The 18,374-nt window shown below is 32.0% G+C and overlaps 1 protein-coding gene across 1 annotated transcript in view; it reads left to right on the forward strand.

The window, feature by feature from the left end:
* Window positions 1–17,796, forward strand: part of LOC106691883 (insulin-like growth factor-binding protein complex acid labile subunit) — an 18,342-nt gene extending 546 nt beyond the window's left edge. The window contains exons 2-3 of the mRNA XM_014437786.3: window positions 1,092–1,364; window positions 15,693–17,796. Coding sequence (XP_014293272.1) covers window positions 1,092–1,364; window positions 15,693–17,574 — 2,155 coding nt within the window. The 3' untranslated portion in view covers window positions 17,575–17,796. The remainder of the gene's footprint in view (window positions 1–1,091; window positions 1,365–15,692) is intronic.
* Window positions 17,797–18,374: the final 578 nt, after the last annotated feature.

Below are 18,374 nucleotides of genomic sequence, written 5' to 3' on the forward strand. Positions count from 1 at the left end.
ATATACAATGCGAAGACGTCAATCAAGTGCAAACTTCGAGATATGACATTAATTATACAATATAATAAAATAATAAAGGAATGAAATTTAGAAATTTATTATTTATAGTACATAAGAATTCCATTTTCTAGTATTTTTTTTCCATTTTTTGTGTACTCGTAATATTAAATTCTGTCGTATACATTCAGATTTTAGTAATAAAGTTAAAAGAGCACATTTGCATCATACTTACAGAGATATATAAATTAAATAATAAATTAATAGGACTCTGTATGGCCCCCACACGTCACTGGCCTTGAAAGTCACTGGAGGCTGTATGAAGGCCCAAGCTGCAGATTCCTAGGGCTCGAGTAGACAATCTAAGGAGCATCAGCAGAATCCCAATATAATTATATACAATAATTATTTGGGCCACTGCTGTTTCAACATTATAGTGATGGTTTAATTGCAGTTATTAAAATTTATTTCTTAATAATAGGTTATATTTATTTACCTGCTTTTAAAGATTTACCTATAACTAAATTTTAAAAAAATCCAATAGTTTTTTTGTTAATTATCTTTAATTATTAACAGAATCAATAATAAATATATGTAATGAATAGAGACCGGATTTTCGCGATATTGTATCTTTTATTCCCTATCTTCAAATTCTCATATCGCTCTATTATTCTTATATCTTTGTTTTGCTTGAACATTGACATATCTAACAAAAAGAGTTTTCATTTTATTACGTGTTTTACATATTTCATAAATTATACCCTAGTATGTGGTTTTTTTATACCTACCATACTAACTTTAGGCCTGTCAATAGAAGCTGGTGTCCTCTAGAGAAAGAAGTCCCAAGCTACGTTAATAGCTTTAGAATACGTCCAATTAACTTTTCCATTGGTGAAATATGGCACTCACTATTCGAGCAGAGCAGCGATATGATCCCATTTCGTTTTCTTAAGGTTACAACTATCAATATCCAAATTTACATATCTAAATTTAATACTAATAAATATTATAATAAGTATTATAAAGATAATTTATTATGAGATATTGGTAATTAATGATAGTTTAGTATTTTATTGGTAATGATATGACTTCAGGATAAACTGGGTGACCGATTGTTCCGAGTCCAACCTAACATCGGTACCTACCTACGAAGAGGGTCTCTCTCCCAATGTCTACGTTTTGGACCTCTCTGGCAACCAGATCGAGACCATCGAGACCTTCCCAGAAGATGTGAGGCTGAGAAGCCTGAAGCTGGCGGATAACCTCCTCACCAAGGTCACTCACCAACAGTTCTCGGGTCTCAAGTTCTTGCTGGACCTCGATCTCTCTGGAAATAGGATTACTTACGTCGAACCGGATTCCTTCAAGTGAGTTACTTTATTAAAAATATATCTTAAATATTTCCATTCGAAATATTTTTAAAAATTTATTTATTTTGAAAATTACATCAAATATGGTCCGACTAGACGATATTAACCGGTTCCGAAACAACACATAAAAATGAAATTTAATAGTTTTAATTTTGACTATTAGGGCGTCGTGGAGGCTACTGCGATTTATAAGCTAGATCAGTACAATATCAATTAATCTCTAGTGATAAAACTAATAATTTTATTAATAAATACTAAAATGTAAATAAAATAAAAAGTAATTAAAAACAGATGGAGTGGATAATTTATTTTTTAAATTTTTATTTATTTAGTTTCAGATCGGCCTGATAGGCCTTACACGGTTATTTTAACCATTACAAAAGTGAATAATAATAATTCAAATTTACCATTAGTGAATTAATATTAATAAGCTAATAAATATAGAGTGAACTTAATTAAAAATAAAAATACAATATAAAATATAACAAAGAATAAAATATATCATAAATATAATATTATAATACATACAATTATACATAATATATTTATAAATAAAGGATCGTTAAAGCTAAAGAGTAGCTAAAGGATACAGTAAAACAAAATGATACACGAATTCGATAAAAATAAGGATTTTAATATATCTAATTAATTAATATCTACAACTAAACACAAAAATATATAGCTAATTTTAATCGTAATATAATGAATAATGAATAACAACAAAAATGTGGAGCTAAGAAAACCTACAGGTAGATATGGTCATTTAGTGAATCAAAATTAGTTATATATTCTAAGATTATCTTTAAGTAACAAATTGGAATGAAAAATTATTCTTATAAAAAAATTAAAAAGAACAGTTAGGTTAAAAATTATTTATTTATTCCATAACTGGGCTTAGGCCTACTATTACTACTACATTGCTTACGCATACCTATTGCTCTTGATAGTCCCATCTATTGTGCATCCAGGTAGCTTCCAGAAGAAAAAACTGGTGCGTGCATCATTTTTTTTTTTTTAAATAAACGAAATCAAAGATATTTAAAAGTAAGATTTTTATAAATAAGTTGTTTAAGCCCAGTCAAACTATTTTAATGAGGATAACACCTAACTGATGTATAAAATTTTTATCAATATCTATAGATAACCTCGTAGTCAGGTTATCTATTGGAAACCTGGGACCTACGCGGTGGATCAACTACACTGGATATAGTACAAGAGCCGGGAAGAAAAAAAGGCAGTTATCTCACCCCAATTTTTGATTACTATAATGGAACTGATGAACAGTCCAAACTGATGAGTCTGTCAAATATAGTTAGGGGAATAAAAAATGGCGGCTGTTTGAAAACCTTAAAAAAACATTAATTTTTCATTCGGAGCTCTATATCTTAAAAACTAACAACTCTAGAAAGTCTAAGAGAACATTATTTAAAGAAGAGTAAATTTGCTGAAATATTAGCCCTGAAAGAGCTATTTACGTCCAATAGTTCTCCAGATATAGTTTTTTTAAAAAGCAAAGATTCTTAAAACTCTACTGAAAGATTAGTAGTTAGTTAATTTATTTTGAGAAATATATATCTCAGGAACTATGTAACGTACAGATGTCTAGTAGCACTCAAATTAAATAATTGAACTATAATGAAGTTTATAATCTTTACCTTCGTAGAAATAGTAGTTTTCATGATATTTGCTAAAATAAATTGATTTATAGTTGTTCGGACAATAAGTTTGATTTATGAAAAACTTCATTTCAGAAACCATTTGATGTACAGAAGTCTGCAAGCGCTCAAATTAAAGCTACTTAAATTTACTACAAAATAGTTAATTATGTTTATCTTTGTAGGAGCAGTTTTTTTTTATGATATTTGACAAAATAAACTAGTTCTAGTTGTTCGTATAAAATGTTTATATGATTTTTGAAAAAATATATCTCTAGATCCATAAGACGCACATATGTCTGCCAACACTCAAAATTAAGAAAATTTAACTTTCTATAAAGTAGTTTATGACACTTATCTTCGAAGGGGTAGTAGTTATTATGATATTCACATATGAATAAAAATTTGTCCGAACAACTATAAATCAATATATTTTAGCAAATTTCATGTAAACTATAACTCCTATGAAGATAAACATCATAAACTATTCTCATTAAACTGTCATTAAACGGTTAACTGCTCATTAAACTAGCTTTAATTTGAGTGGTAATAGACATCTGTACGTCAAATGGTTATTGAGATATACATTTTTCAAAATAAATTCACTAACTACTGATCTTTCAGTACGTCCCATACAACATTTTGTCGGGTTTTTTCTGTAACGTTGCTTTTTAAAAAGCTATATCTCGAAAATTATTTAACGTAAATAACTCTGTTAGGGCTCATATTTTAGCAAATTTACTCTTCTTTAAATGACGTTCTGTTAGGTTTTCTTGTGTGTTCCTACTTTTTAAGATGTAGAGCTCCAAATGAAATCCACTACATTCTCCACGGAATTATGAAAAAATCAATTATTGCTACTAAACACTAATAAATTGCTTTATTTGGATGATAATTGTTGTATTAGTCGTTATAACTGTAATTGTAATTGTAAAAATGAATTGGTATGGCTCCGAAAATCATGTGTCCGGAAATATTCCTCACTATAACCGATAAGTAGATATCCAGTATATTTTTGATTCCCCGTCTGAAGTTAGCAGTTGCCGATATTCACAATATGCAATGCATTTATTTGAATAAAGTTGGTAATAACAATAGCTTTATTCACTGTGAAAAATGAAGGGTTTTGAGAAAAAAAATACAGTGAAATGATTAATAATTTATTTAAGGTTTATTATAGGTTACTAATTCGGTTCGAATTCTTTCCCTAGGTTATATTAGTCGAGTTTTTTTTTTTTTTTTTTTGCTCGTGTAGTAATAATTACCACCTAGTAATAAATAAATTAGGATCGACAGAACGACTTAGAGATCTCTGATTGCCGTAACAAATAGATGGAGAGCCAGAGAGAAGACACAATCGCAGAACGGTTTAGAATCGGCGCAATAAATCCGCTGGTGGCGATAGGACTGATCCTTGGCCCACTGGCCTCCAATTTACGACCGACCCTTGTCTTCGTCTTTATCAAAAAGGGTTTGCCTTCTCCCTCTTTTAAACTTCCATCAGGGTGGGGAAATACCAAAAAAAATATCCTGTTTCCTTCACTAAATGACTTTATTTTTTGTTTTGTACTTACTGTTACAAGTGTATACATTTACTTGAGTTAAAATAGGTTTTGAACTCCCCTGATATCAGATGAGATAGTAATGGACCTCTGTCTAACCTTTTTTTAATAGTCCAATAGAAAAAAAAAGGTTAATTGAATAACGAAATTCATAGTTCTTTCTTTATATTTATGTGCGTGTGTGTTATTTAAAAAAAAAAATTAAAATATGAAAACATAATTTCGTTTAGCTTCTTAAAACTGAACATGAGTGAGCTTTGGTAAAATACTGTATAATAACGTTTTTGTGGGTGAACATTAAGTAAATAGGTTTTGATAAACAGAGGTCACATCAAAAATAGGTTTTGATAAACAGAGGTCACATCAAATAACAAAACTTCTTTCTAATTTTACGCTACATTAGTTCCTACAAAAACAGTAGAATTCACTAATGGAAGATGGCCAGCCATTGGTTATTCCGCTCTTCCATGTCACCCGAAAGAAATGGAGCGTGGAATTACCACTGAATCATCTTTGTCCCTTTGCTTCCTTTTCGCAAGCCATGTGAACTTGGAAATTAAAAAAATACACTTAGTATGACATTTAACATTTTTAAAACATCATTGTATGATTAAACTAAACAGTAAAAATGATTCGTTGTTTTGATTTTGAAATTCACTAAGCATATTCAATGCATGGCTTAGACATGTATTTTCTTGCTCTGTTCAAACATTTTCAAGTAATATATTGGGTTGTAAAATAAGTTCGTAGCATTTTTCAATATTTCAATTTAATCCTTCCTGTGTTTATAAAATTATGTTTATTAGGTCAATAATGTTAACATATTCTAAAAAAAAATTAGTTCAGGTGCTTTTATGCATCAGTTTCAACCGAGATTCCTTATCTTTATCTTTAAGTGATATTTTGCTACATCAAAATGGAAGGGGAAAAAATTCATTTTCATCATTTAATGATTTTTTTTTTCCGAAAAGGAAAATCCACTGCACAGACGGTTAACAAAATTTGCAGTGTGTATGGCGATGATGTCTTAGGAGAAGTCCTTTAACTGTTGATGATGACCAAATTCAAGCATTGTCACAGGCAACCCTCAATCTACGACACGGGATATCGCAGAAACGCTTAACAAGTGTTTCAAATCATTTGTGTCTTTTCAGACATGGCAGAAATTATTGGAGTTTGGCTGGAATGTGATCCGCCCCCCCCACCTTATTCACCAGTTCTTGCCCCAACAAATTTTAAATTATTTGGGGCACTTCAAAACTCTTAACGGGAGGGAAACTTTAATTCGCTCGAGGACTGAAAAACGCACATAGAGGAGTTCATTGCGTAAAAATCTGAGGACAGAATTAAGTAAAAATACCTTAAAGATGGCAACATGTAATAGATCAAAATGGGTCATATATAATTGATTAAATTTACAAGAATCTGAATTTTTTATTCGAATCGCCAGTAAAAAACGCTAAGAAGTTATTTCATCGAGTTGTGGTAAATTAAAAAAAAAAAAAAAACATCTGATGATTTACCATCTATTTACCCTTTCGACAATTTATTACCCTAGTTCTGTATTTACAATTCTATCACACCTGACTGTATTTCTTAGTAATTAGTTTCCCATCCACTTCATTCAGTTAACGTTGTTATTTCAGTTAAGCTTGTTATTATTTATTTCATACAATTTTAAACATTTTATACATATTTTCTTATATTCTCTGGATATTTATTTTAATGTTTTGTCACTCCTTGCAATGTTTGTATCTTGTCTTTATTTAGCTCTGGGGAAACCCTGCAAAGTGAGACGAATCTTTGGTTAAGCATATAACTATTTAACATTGAATGGTTGTTTTCTACTATTTAGTACCTTTATTGACTACCACCCGAACTATCTTCCTATAATTTCGTATTTTTTTTATTTTGTTCTCCCCATTTATCGTAATAGTTCCCATCCTATCCGATATTATCCATAAAACCGGGAGTTATTAGTTGTAATACTGTTCCATATTCGATCCTCAATAAAAACAGTACAGATTGCGCGCAATAACGAACCTTTGAGGAAAACGTTATTAAACAGTTACCGGGCATGAGGTATCTAATAACTGTTAATAAAAGGTTATATATTCCCTGACGGGTGGTAACAGGCTGCTACCGCGGCCAGTAACCGTTTTCCAATAAATGTTCCGCCGCGGGGATTAAAGAATCAATTAGGTTCCTCGATAGCTCGTTAGGGGGAGTTTTCTTTCAAGCTCAGAACATTAAGCTCCTTGGTTAGATTAAATTGGACATTTTTCACAGCGGGGTCTTCAGATATTGGAAACTGTTAATGACCTCGGAGCTGGGTGGTTGTTTTAAGTTGGGTTTATGCGGCCTAGGTCAACCAGGGCCACAGTGAGGCGGTGCAATATTTAAATGGTTTGGAAAATAAAAATACTCCAATTAGTTACGTATTAATAATGCTTAAATCAGAAGTTGATAAAGTACATCTTTTTGGGTGATTTAATTAGTGGCTTACATAGGAAATGATACAGGTCAATAATACTATTTTTTGTGTGTGTTTATATTCTAAAAATTCTATTTTGTTTCTATATATCATATCATAAACAAAACTGCCTTCTTATAAAGTTTACTTTTGTAGAAACTAGTGGAATATTTCAGATTTTAAGGTATTTTTTTTTTTTTTTTTTACTAAATAACTATAAAACTAGAGGATTGAAAGAAAAGGTTTTTAATGCCACTAAAATTTTCAACCAATTGCAACTACTTTCTCCTAAACCTAAGGTAATTTTTTTTTCACTATCCTAATGCTGTTAGACATGGAGTAGCCTCTGTCCAGAGCCTTTCTTCTTTAATTTCTTAGTTTCTTAGCATGCTTTTCTATATATTCATTAAAAGTTATATGTGGCCTACCAACAGGGCGCTTTTTTATGAGCCTTGCTACCATCAGTCAGTGGGCCCTCCGATCGTTGTTCAAAATATTTTGTAAAATATCGTCAGAATTATTGATATGAGGAGAAGATAATAGGGGATACGATCAGTGAAGAACACAAATAAGTAAAAACCTATTTATTAGTGCCAACATTTCGGCCAAAATATCTGACCTTCATCAGGGCTAAGAAAAAAAAAATAACAACCGTAATGATTAAATGGAATTAAAGTAATACAGAAACGTAAGAAGATAATAAATAATATAGGTATATACCTATTATTGGATAATATGCATTTTTTTCAATACTACTTATGTTTATGAATCCTAATCATCTCCTCATATATATTTCTACTACCAACTTTTCACGTCAGAAATATTTGTTCTACGAGAACAATCACGTATTACGAATTTGAAAAAAATTTAACATTTATTTTAACTTATAATATTTAGGCTCAATGGTTTTCTTAAAAAATTATAGACAACTAAAAATTAAGAAAGAAACCTAATTTAAAAAAATGAAGAACATATTGTATTATTTAATTGCAATAAAATGAATAAATATAAAACGAAAATTGGGAGTATAGAATATCTATAATTTATTTATTTCACACATATCTTATTGTAATTTGATAAAAAATTAATAATTACTACTTGAACAGTTTGATTTTACAATAATTTATTCTTGTTTTATACATCCATTTTTTTATTTATCTTTTATATTAGAATTTAATAAATACAATTCGTACAATTTTATTTTATTAAAAAAATTTTTATTCAAAGAACACTTATTAATATCATGGGTTATCTGCTATTTTATGGAAACTATTGAGCCAAAACATTCTGTTATCGACTCAAATTGAGAAAAATGCGTTTTTGCATGCATAAGCAAAAGTAGTGAAGGCAGATCCTGATAAAATCGATAAGACCAACTAGGTACCGTACAGCACAATCCTTAAAAATATCATCAGATACAGATAAAGTTTTTGATCTATTATCTTTGAGAACTACTTTGATTACAAGTAAACACATAGGCGGACACTTAACCGACTTTTTTCCTTTAGGGCTGAAACTTGAAATATTAGTGAAAATTTTCTATTCCAAGGCCTTTATGTTTTTTTTTCCGTACCTACATTAATAGAAAGCTTCCCTACTCTTAGCATTGAGGAAGTAAAAGGTTTATACAAATTAAAGCATAATGTTTTAAAAATTGTTTTTCCTCATTTTGCCTACAGTTTCAGTCTTCATCGTAACATATTTTCTAATAACTTTTGGATTAGATCACGCTGTTGATTATTCAGAAACGAAAGGCCTTGTTGGCTGACCATGTTTAGCCACAACTTAGCACTCCGGTGTCAGAAGCGGTATCGGTTCGAATCCAGTCTGGGCGGGTTGACTTTTATTTCTAGATGGATCCTTGAATTAAATTTCGACTGGCCAGAATAAGTTGGTAACCTGAAGGACTACTCATCTTTTCTGCCCAAAGCTGAAAAATAATGGTTAAACGCCAAATAAAAAAAATTAAATAAGTTGGTAGGACCCATTACTAAAAGATATAGTGGCTACAAACAATTCTACGCATGACTTTTTAATTGAGGTTTAAAAAAAAAAAAAACCTAAAAGATAGAATGACCATCTCACAATACTCACAAGAGGTGAAGATAATGTGTATGTGCTATTAGGCAGGGAAAAAACTTTATTTTTGAAAAAATATATCAACTGTACTTCCAGGCTGGAATATATTTTAATGGTGTATGTTCCATATCGCCTGTTGATCGGTGTGCCTGTTGATGATTTCATTGCCCTCACTAAGCAGAGGATTAAATTGGAATGGAAACAAACATGGGAAAATGTTTCTGATAACAAACTAAGAGAAAGCAGAAGTGACACCTGCCCTTAGATATCATCAACTAGAAATGTACGCAGAGAGGTGATTTTAACCTTTGAATAGGAGGTTCTTATGTTGCAATAGTTTCACTTTTCAATATAATCATAGCCTAGAATCCAGTTTGTGGTCAAGGGTACAGCCCAAAAGTTATAAATTACAATCTATCTTTTGCTAATTCGGTAATTAAGGTAATAATGACCCATACGTGGTTGTTAACTTAAAATAATTAAATTTAAAAATAAGATAGTATGTTAATTTGCATAAAATGTGGAAAATGTACAAAATGAAACGAATGGAAGCGAAAATAAAACCAAGAAAAGGGGAAGAAAAAAAATATACTTTTTCTGTTTTGTCTTTTTCCCAATTTATACGTTATATACTAACTTGGCTCCTGCATTTTTCATAAACAAGATCGGAAGAACTCGACAAACGATGCATCCATTTCGGAAATTTCTTTCGTTTTCCAAAGCCCACGATTCCAAGTAGGGCGCCATTACCCCGTTAAGAGCCGATCTTCCAAAGGACTCAGAAAGAAAAGAGGAAATTAAAGTGGATATAAAGTAGAAAGGATATTAGGCACTTCCTCTCCGCGAGGAGCAATTGCCACAAATAGGCTTAATCTGGAGCGTGGCCTAGCATCAACTCATCTAGTGGTTGTTAACCTCCATCAGTCCATCATCACTCAGTCTATTCTGGATTGATTCTCCACGCTTCTTCCTCAACTCCACCCGTTCACTTTAATGTCAAACGAAATCATTTGCTGAAGTTTTAGGCGAACGAAAAAGATAACTTGAAAATATGTTTCACAGAATAGGAACCGTTTTTCTATAAAGCAACTATAATAGAGCAGTTATCTCCATAACTCTACTTGTTATTCTACACTTTGACTGCAGAAAAGATAATGAGGCTTGCCTATCGATATCCTTCGCTTTTGTGCGCTGTCTATTGGAATAAAGGCAACGAAAGTACAACATTCGGCCTTGCTCCTGGGAATGACAGGCTTCCTAGAGCTGTGGCCGTCAAACTTACTTATATTTACTTCCTTGTTTATTCATTTTCTAGTTTATTTACATTCAGATTGTAGAATATCATTTTGCGTCTACACGTTTATTTTTTATTTGTTATTATCGTTATTTTAATTGGTCGAAGGAGCAACGGTTTATTAAATTAACACAAGGAACGTTTCGTAAAAGAAAAACTTGATACTGGATCTACACGTTTGTCACTGGCTGAAAATGCAAGACTCCTACTAATTCTTAGTAAACAAAGAAAGCAACAAACCTTGGTATCGATTTGCTTGTTTTGTTCTTTAAATTTTTTTTTTATATTACATTCGATTTACTCTCTTTTCATTATAAAAAAAATAAAGATAGGCTAATGAAAGGAAACGAAAATATCAGCAAAGCAGATTGTATTTGATAAAAGTATATTATAAAAATCTCTACAAATATTACTACATAACCTATAAATTCAACCTTTATTCTAGAATTCATGTCAGAATCCTTACAATATAATTACCTAGGCTTATAATTTCTTCATAGATATATATTTGTGCTATGTTAAGTAAAAAATAAACTGCTAAAGTTAATTAACAGGGGGTTGAAACCATGTATTTATACTCAATCGATAGAATTTTAAAATATAGAATCTTAAACAGTCTAAAAGAAAAATATAGTATTTAACTATTTATTATCTGATATTTCGCCCCACTTTATTGGGCTTCATCTGGGCTGTTCAAGAAGACAGCTAAACAGACTTTTAAAAAGTCATAATTATTACGAATATTATTATTTTTTATGAGAAAATATAGATACATAAGGGGCAACGGTAGCAGCGTGACAACGCGTCTATCTACCAACACAAAGGTTGTGAGTTCGAGCCCAGCCCTATCTGGGATTTTTTCAATCATATTATACAAAACTCACTCACATCCTCCCCCCGGATATTTGTGAGGCCCGTTAGCCAATGGGTGGCACTCACAAAAAATAGGCCTGGGAGTGACGAACCCATCCTACGAAAAAAACATGTCAAGAAACGCGCTATGTATTTCCTAATACATGGTTAGAGGACTTGGACCTCCACTGTCTGCCACCCAATAACAATAATAATATGGACACATGCAACCCTAGTACCTATTGAATGCGGTAGATTGTACAATTTTTTAACGAAAACTTTTATCTCTTATAAATGAAATCCTTAATGGTAGCTTTCTCTTGTACTATTTATAAGTCCGTTTTTGTGTTCTTTGTTGTTTTTTTTAAGTGCCTACGTTAATTAATTGGATTCGGATATGCCTATTGCCTACTTTTGGGCTATTCTTTTATTATGCTTTTAAAAAAAAAATAGATTTAGAAATATATATAGTAAACTAAACCATTATAAATATCGTTCGTTTAGTATCTTCGCTCTTAATTACTAAAATTTTTCGGCCTATTCAAATTTACCTGATACCACATTGAACGAGAAATTTGTTCTAGAATGTATGCACAAAATAAGTCAACCTGACAATTACTTTTTTTTTTTTAATTAGTTGAACTTTGAAGTTCAAAATAGTTTTATTGTTGTAAATATTATACTACTGTTTTTATTTCTCTTTTCAAGTTATAAGTGCAAAAAGCAGTCAAATTAACTAATTCTGCTTTTGTAGTGCTTAATTTTTACTAAGTTATCACAAATGATTTCTTCGATTTAAGTTATTTCAAGTCCAAAGTAATAAAAAAGAAGTTAAACTACTCAACTAAGGGGAAAATTATACCACAATCTCGACCAGAAGCTTGCCTAGCATTCCTTAACATACAACTCCAGGCTGAAGTCTATTTATTTTATTAAATCTCCATTCCTTGGCGACAGTTCAAGTTAACAGCCCAAGTCCCTAAGAGACCATAAACAGTTGCTAACTGCTCAAGTTGAACCATCAGTAGTCTCCAGCATTTATTAATTCTGTCCCAGTGGTAATGAACCAGCGGAGGCTGGGGCAAACTCCACTTATCTTCCCCGTAACGGAATATTGCCAAGGGAAAAAGAGACAAAGTTTTCGAAGCTCAAGGAACAAAAACTTATTAGCATAATTTCATTTCCCTTTATCAAAATCATTTTTTTTGTGTGTGTTTTAGGAATTTTATATAATAAATGAAGGGGAAGAAGCATAGAACCATTTATAAGATATTAAGCTCACAGCAGTCTCTCTCTCTCTATTTTATATAAAACATTATTTAACTTTGAAAGCAGGTTAATATCTTAACATACTTTGATTTTAATACCTTTTTTTTCATTACCTTCTGTGTCTCTTCGTTCGATATTCTGTACCGATGCTCTTTTCATATGCTTCTACTGCCATCTCATTACACTTTACGGAGCTGCTTTTTATCATTTTAGTTTGGTTATTTTCACTCTATACTTATATATCTTTAAAAAAATAAATTAGTTTATTCTATAGCTTATGATATTTTGCCAACATCAGAGAGTTAAACTTGGTACAATTTTCTTAAATATGTTATTCCCCGATAATTGTAAATTACCATCATCAATCATAACAATCATTCCTTCATATAACATCACCTGCATTATTCATATAACATCACATTATTCATATAACATCACCTGCCTGGGAATTGGCTCTGAGATTATTCATTGTTTTTATTTTTTTTTTTTTTTTTTTAGTTTTTGGATCTGTCGATTTGTAGTTTAATTTATCTATTCATTATACTATTTCTTATCCTATACCGTATTTATTCATTCAAGTATTTCTTTAAACTAGTTTTGTCTAACTAGCAAACTATTTCGTTTTGTTTTTTTATTTATTTATGTATTTGTTTCTCTGAAAATGATCTACTACTGTGCCTATTATGTCCTTGGTATTGATATTGCATTGGTATATAAATAATGAATTTGTTTAATTCGCTTAACCGATGGGTAGCGGATCACTGGAGAGGGTGTGGGAGAGTGAATTGGGGAGAATAAGGTTGTCAAGTGGAATGAAATTGTTAAATAAAAATAAACAAAAAAAAATTAAAATATTTAGTGCTTAGGCGAGTATTTATTGTAAAAAAAAAAATTGTATATATGTCCGATCATGGATTGATTAGTATGCTGTGTATTTTGACAACCTAATGTATTTGGGCAGCATAGCTAAATAAAACATTTCTCACTACTATTTGGAGATCATCATAAATCATGGTTGTCTTCATCATCTGTAGAGAAGTCCCATTAACAATTGTTCTTAGTATCCACCCTGAAATGATTGGAAACGCTTAAATGTCGATTGCGTCAAATGCTTAAACATAAGGAGTGTCAGAAAAATAAAAAAAATTATTTGAAGATTTATTTTTCTTTTTTCCTGTAGATAATATCATATTTGAGTTATTAGGTATTTTATCCCAAGAGGTGTATATTTTTCAGTTATTCGGAAAAATACATTTATTTTTTTGATAATATATATTTTTTTTTAACATGGAATAAGGAGGATAGCATTATTTGACATAGTTTTTTTTATTTTTTGATGATTTTCTGTGACATTTCGGTATATTAAATTTTAATTTGATTGCTGAAGATACCTTTTTGCCGAAATCATTATTTAGAACTCGAATTATGGGCTTAGTTGACCTACCTATAGGAAATAGGTGTTGAAGAATGATAGTCACTAAAGATTAAATCCTGCAAAAATTATTATATTTTCTAATTTATTGAAAACAGGCACAAAGGATTCCGGTAAACATTGAACATCATTAAAAAAAAATTAGAGTTGAAAGAGTTGTCTGACAAAAAGTTTAATTTTTGAAAAGTTTTATTACGGTATTAGATCTATATCAAATAATATTAGTAATCTTCTAATTTGTTAAAAAGGACCAAATTTACTCAATATTGCTCCTTTTACACTATTATATATGATAAAATATTATCCTTGACTTTCGGCCATATACAGTTGGTATGTTTGTGTCGAGGTATTATTAGTTAGATTGCTATTTGAGCATATTTTTTTTTTACACAAATAAATAAAACTTATAAAAATAAATTACTATTATTTTCACTATGAAATTCATCTTTCTTACTTTCGATACACATTATATGATTGCGACATAATCCCTGAGAGAGCTAATCCTTTTCGTACTCAGTACCTCCTCTTTGACCAAGGAGATTACCATAAAGACCAACTGACTACAGCTGACACACGGCCTGGTGCACAAGCGTCAGTTGTGTCGCCCCTGTTAATTAAATGACCAGTGCTATTCCGCGCCAGGGGTCACACAATTAACGCCGTTTCGCCGGGAAAACTTCGGCTGTCACCGACACGGTCTTTGCTGTTGACAATGTACCAACTCCTACTAGGTTATAACTGCTTTACGGCCTACTCCACTTATGTGTCTCAACTTCGTTTGATAACTTTGTTTTACATAAGTCTTTGCAGCACTTTTATGTCCTAGGGTCCTGTAGAAATATTATCATCCAAATAAGCTCTGTAACTTCGTGTACACCTTGTTATTATTATTGTTGTATGAGCTTATTCACAACAGCACATCGTCAATGATTAGTTAACATCCTCAGAAGTAAAATAAAAAAATGAAGAAGATGGTAAAAAGGGACAACAAATAGTTGGCAACTATTTATTTTCAGACGTTTTGCCCCACTTTTTTGGGCTTCATCAATGTTAAGATATACAAAACAACATAATTATTTTGACAATTTAGGATAATAATATACAAAAAAGTAAACTAAGGTAGGGTTAAAAATTATGTAAATATACGTAAAAAGTAAATATTATAAAAATGAACAAAAATAAAATAAAATTACGAGGTACTGTTATAAGTAATAAGATTTACAGCACCCCCGATCATCTCCTTCATAATTTTAAAAATATGGTCAATCATTTATATATATGTAAATCAAACTTAAAAAAAAAAAGCTAGGGATAATAATTCACGCTGACATCTTTTCAACGACTTTACGTTAACATTTTGCTAACTAATATCTTTATTCTATGATACAATAAAATAAAAAAGTTGTAGTGAAAAAATGCCTACTATTATTTGTTTTGTGTTTGTATGTCTTATAAGCTATATCGATATTTTTTTCATTTCCAAATATGAACCTAATTTCCTATCTATATTAGTTCTATATAATATTGTCCCTTAGGTCTATGTTACAATATGAAAATTCATAAAAAACTCATCGATAAGGCTTATAAAACACAATTTCTAAAATGTTGCTAAGTTCGCTTATGCATATATGTGATGGATTGACCCAAATAGTAGTCATTCTAAAATTGTATTCACTGCAGTAACTAACCCCTTCCTTTTTTTATTCCAGAGACAGCCATGGTTTGATTACGTTGGAACTTCAGATGAATCCTTTAGAAGATGTTGACGGGCCTTTCCTGATTTCCGAATCTCTGTTGAACTTGGACCTCAGTAACTGCTCGCTGAAGAAGATCGGTCCTACATTCTTCACAGACACAAAGTCTTTGAGCAGCGTCGATTTGTCCGGTAATCCACTTGGCAGTATCCCGACAGGAGTCTTCGACCCACTGACAAGCCTCCAGCACCTGAAGCTGAATAGGTGCAACCTCAGCTTTATTGCGACCGATGCTTTCGATGTTCTGGAAAACCTCAAAGTGCTGGAACTAGCATATAACAAGTTCACTTCGGTTGAATGGGTTTCGCTCTTCGGAAAACTTCCACGCCTCGAATTTTTAGATCTGCGTCGATCAGGAATAAAAAATCTTCCTGACGATGTTTTCCAAAATAATACTTGGATGAGGAGTTTGATCTTCGCTGAAAATGAACTCAGTGATCTGGATGTTGCAACCACCCTCGGACAGAACTTGAAGCATTTAGACTTCCTGGATTTGTCGAACTGTAACCTCGTCGGTCCTCTTTCCGAGGATGCTTTCGCTGTGGCAACTAACTTGAGAACTCTCATACTATCTGACAACGCTATGTCTGCAAAAGACTTGGCAGCAGCCCTCAAGCCACTTACCAATCTACAGAAACTGGCCTTGAGGAACTGCTCTTTGACTAGACTTCCGCCTGATACTTTCCACCGATTCACATCCTTACAAGAACTAGATATTTCTCGAAATCCTTTGAATAATGCTTTTACTTCTCTTCTAAGCCCCCTGAGTACTCTTATACATCTGGATATGGGTTACAGCAATTTGGCAAAGATATCCAAAAACACATTTTCTCTAATGACATCTTTGAAAACATTAATTTTGTCAGGTAACAGTTTGAAGAGTTTAGAGCCCGGCCTATTTAAGAATTTGACAGACCTGAAAACACTGGAGCTGAATAATTGTGGACTATCCAGACTCAATGAGACAGTTTTCCAAGATGTTTTCTATCCTGATTTAGAGGAACTGCTTCTAGCTGGCAACCCGTTGGATGTGCCTCAGCAGGATTCCATTATTCCTACACAGCTAAATCGATTGAAAACATTGGATCTGAGTCGTTGCAACATTTCATACTTACCAATTGAAACGTTCCGATCATTCGGAAATATCACAGACCTGAGATTGGCAGGTAATCGTCTGATGAATACGAACAACAATACTTTGGCATTCTTGCATTATTTGCCTAACTTGGAGAAGTTGGACTTGGCTTTCAACAACATTACTATGGTATTCCCACAGACTTTCAGATTCAATACAGAACTTAAAACACTCAAACTTGTGGGTAACCCTTGGAAGTGTGGCTGCCACATATCAGACATGTGGGAATGGGCACAGGTGGTAAAGGGTGACATTGGTGTTCTTGTTGGAGCAATCCCTTCGTCTGACACGGTAATGCGAGTGAACCCGAAGAGGAAGAACATACTCTCGTGTCACTTCGACTCTAGGACAGCACCCGTCAAAGCCAGGAAATGGTCTAGGAGGGAGTTTGCCAACAACGTCAACCACTCGTGGGCGCGATATGTGAAGGAGTCGGCCTGTGACTCTGGATTCCGGGTGATGCCGAAGAGCCTCATCGGCTCTGCAGAGAAGCTGACATCAAAGGAGGAGAACTACTCGAGCTGGGTCTGGGCGACTGGGCTGGTAGCCTCGGTGGCTCTCATATCTGTAGCCAGCTTCCTCGCCACCTCTGTCAAGAACACCGTCACCAAACGTCACGAAACATCACCTCCCTGTAGCGACGTAGACGAGAAGCCCACTACAACGCACGCTAGTCAATACCTTCGCAGGCCAACTAAATAGTTCCTTTATTAATTTTATTAAAAGACAATGAACTTTGTATAAAACTCGGTTTTGACTGAGAATGTACTTTTGAGTGCATTGAGTTAAAACAATTTATTTTCGCTTTTCTATTTTTTCTTAGAGCGTTCTATTTCTATATGAATTAACAATTTTACACAAAAGTATTAAATTTGTATGATATTTAATGTTTATTATAGCGATAAATAAATATTTTAGATACTGCTTTGATTTTATAAAGCTTCTCCTTTTCCATTTCTCATTTACCAAAACACTTATTATTGTTTTTAAATTTAATTAATTTTATCGACAAATATGGAGTGAAATGGAATAAGATACCATTTACTTTTAATCCTTATGCTTTCCTCATTCCAAAAGAATATGTAAGAAAAATGCTGCTGAAAATATATAGAATATGTGTAAGTTTAAATTCATTAAATACACAAAAAATTCATTTTCTATGATTAAAAAATCAGGCAATAAATGATTAAAGGTAAAATCAAATAAGAGACCAAAACTTTAGATATAATTATCATTAGAAAATGATTAATTAGTTCTAGTCTTCAGTTTCTCAAATCAATAGCGTTACAAATAAATAGTCACCGTACTTTTATTTTTGTATAACATAAGCTATTTATTATATTATTATTATAACAAGTATTTTATTTTTATATCCTAAAAATATTTTATTATAGCAGTAGTCCGAAAAAATGTGAGCTACGCTGGACCTCCTTGATTTTATAATTAACACCTCTCATCCCTTTCAAGCCCACTTCAAGGAGTTCAATGCTCAAGCAGTGCGG

This window comes from Halyomorpha halys, unplaced genomic scaffold, assembly GCF_000696795.3.
Source record: "Halyomorpha halys isolate HHAL.00 unplaced genomic scaffold, Hhal_1.1 Scaffold4154.1, whole genome shotgun sequence".
Lineage (NCBI taxonomy): Eukaryota > Metazoa > Arthropoda > Insecta > Hemiptera > Pentatomidae > Halyomorpha > Halyomorpha halys.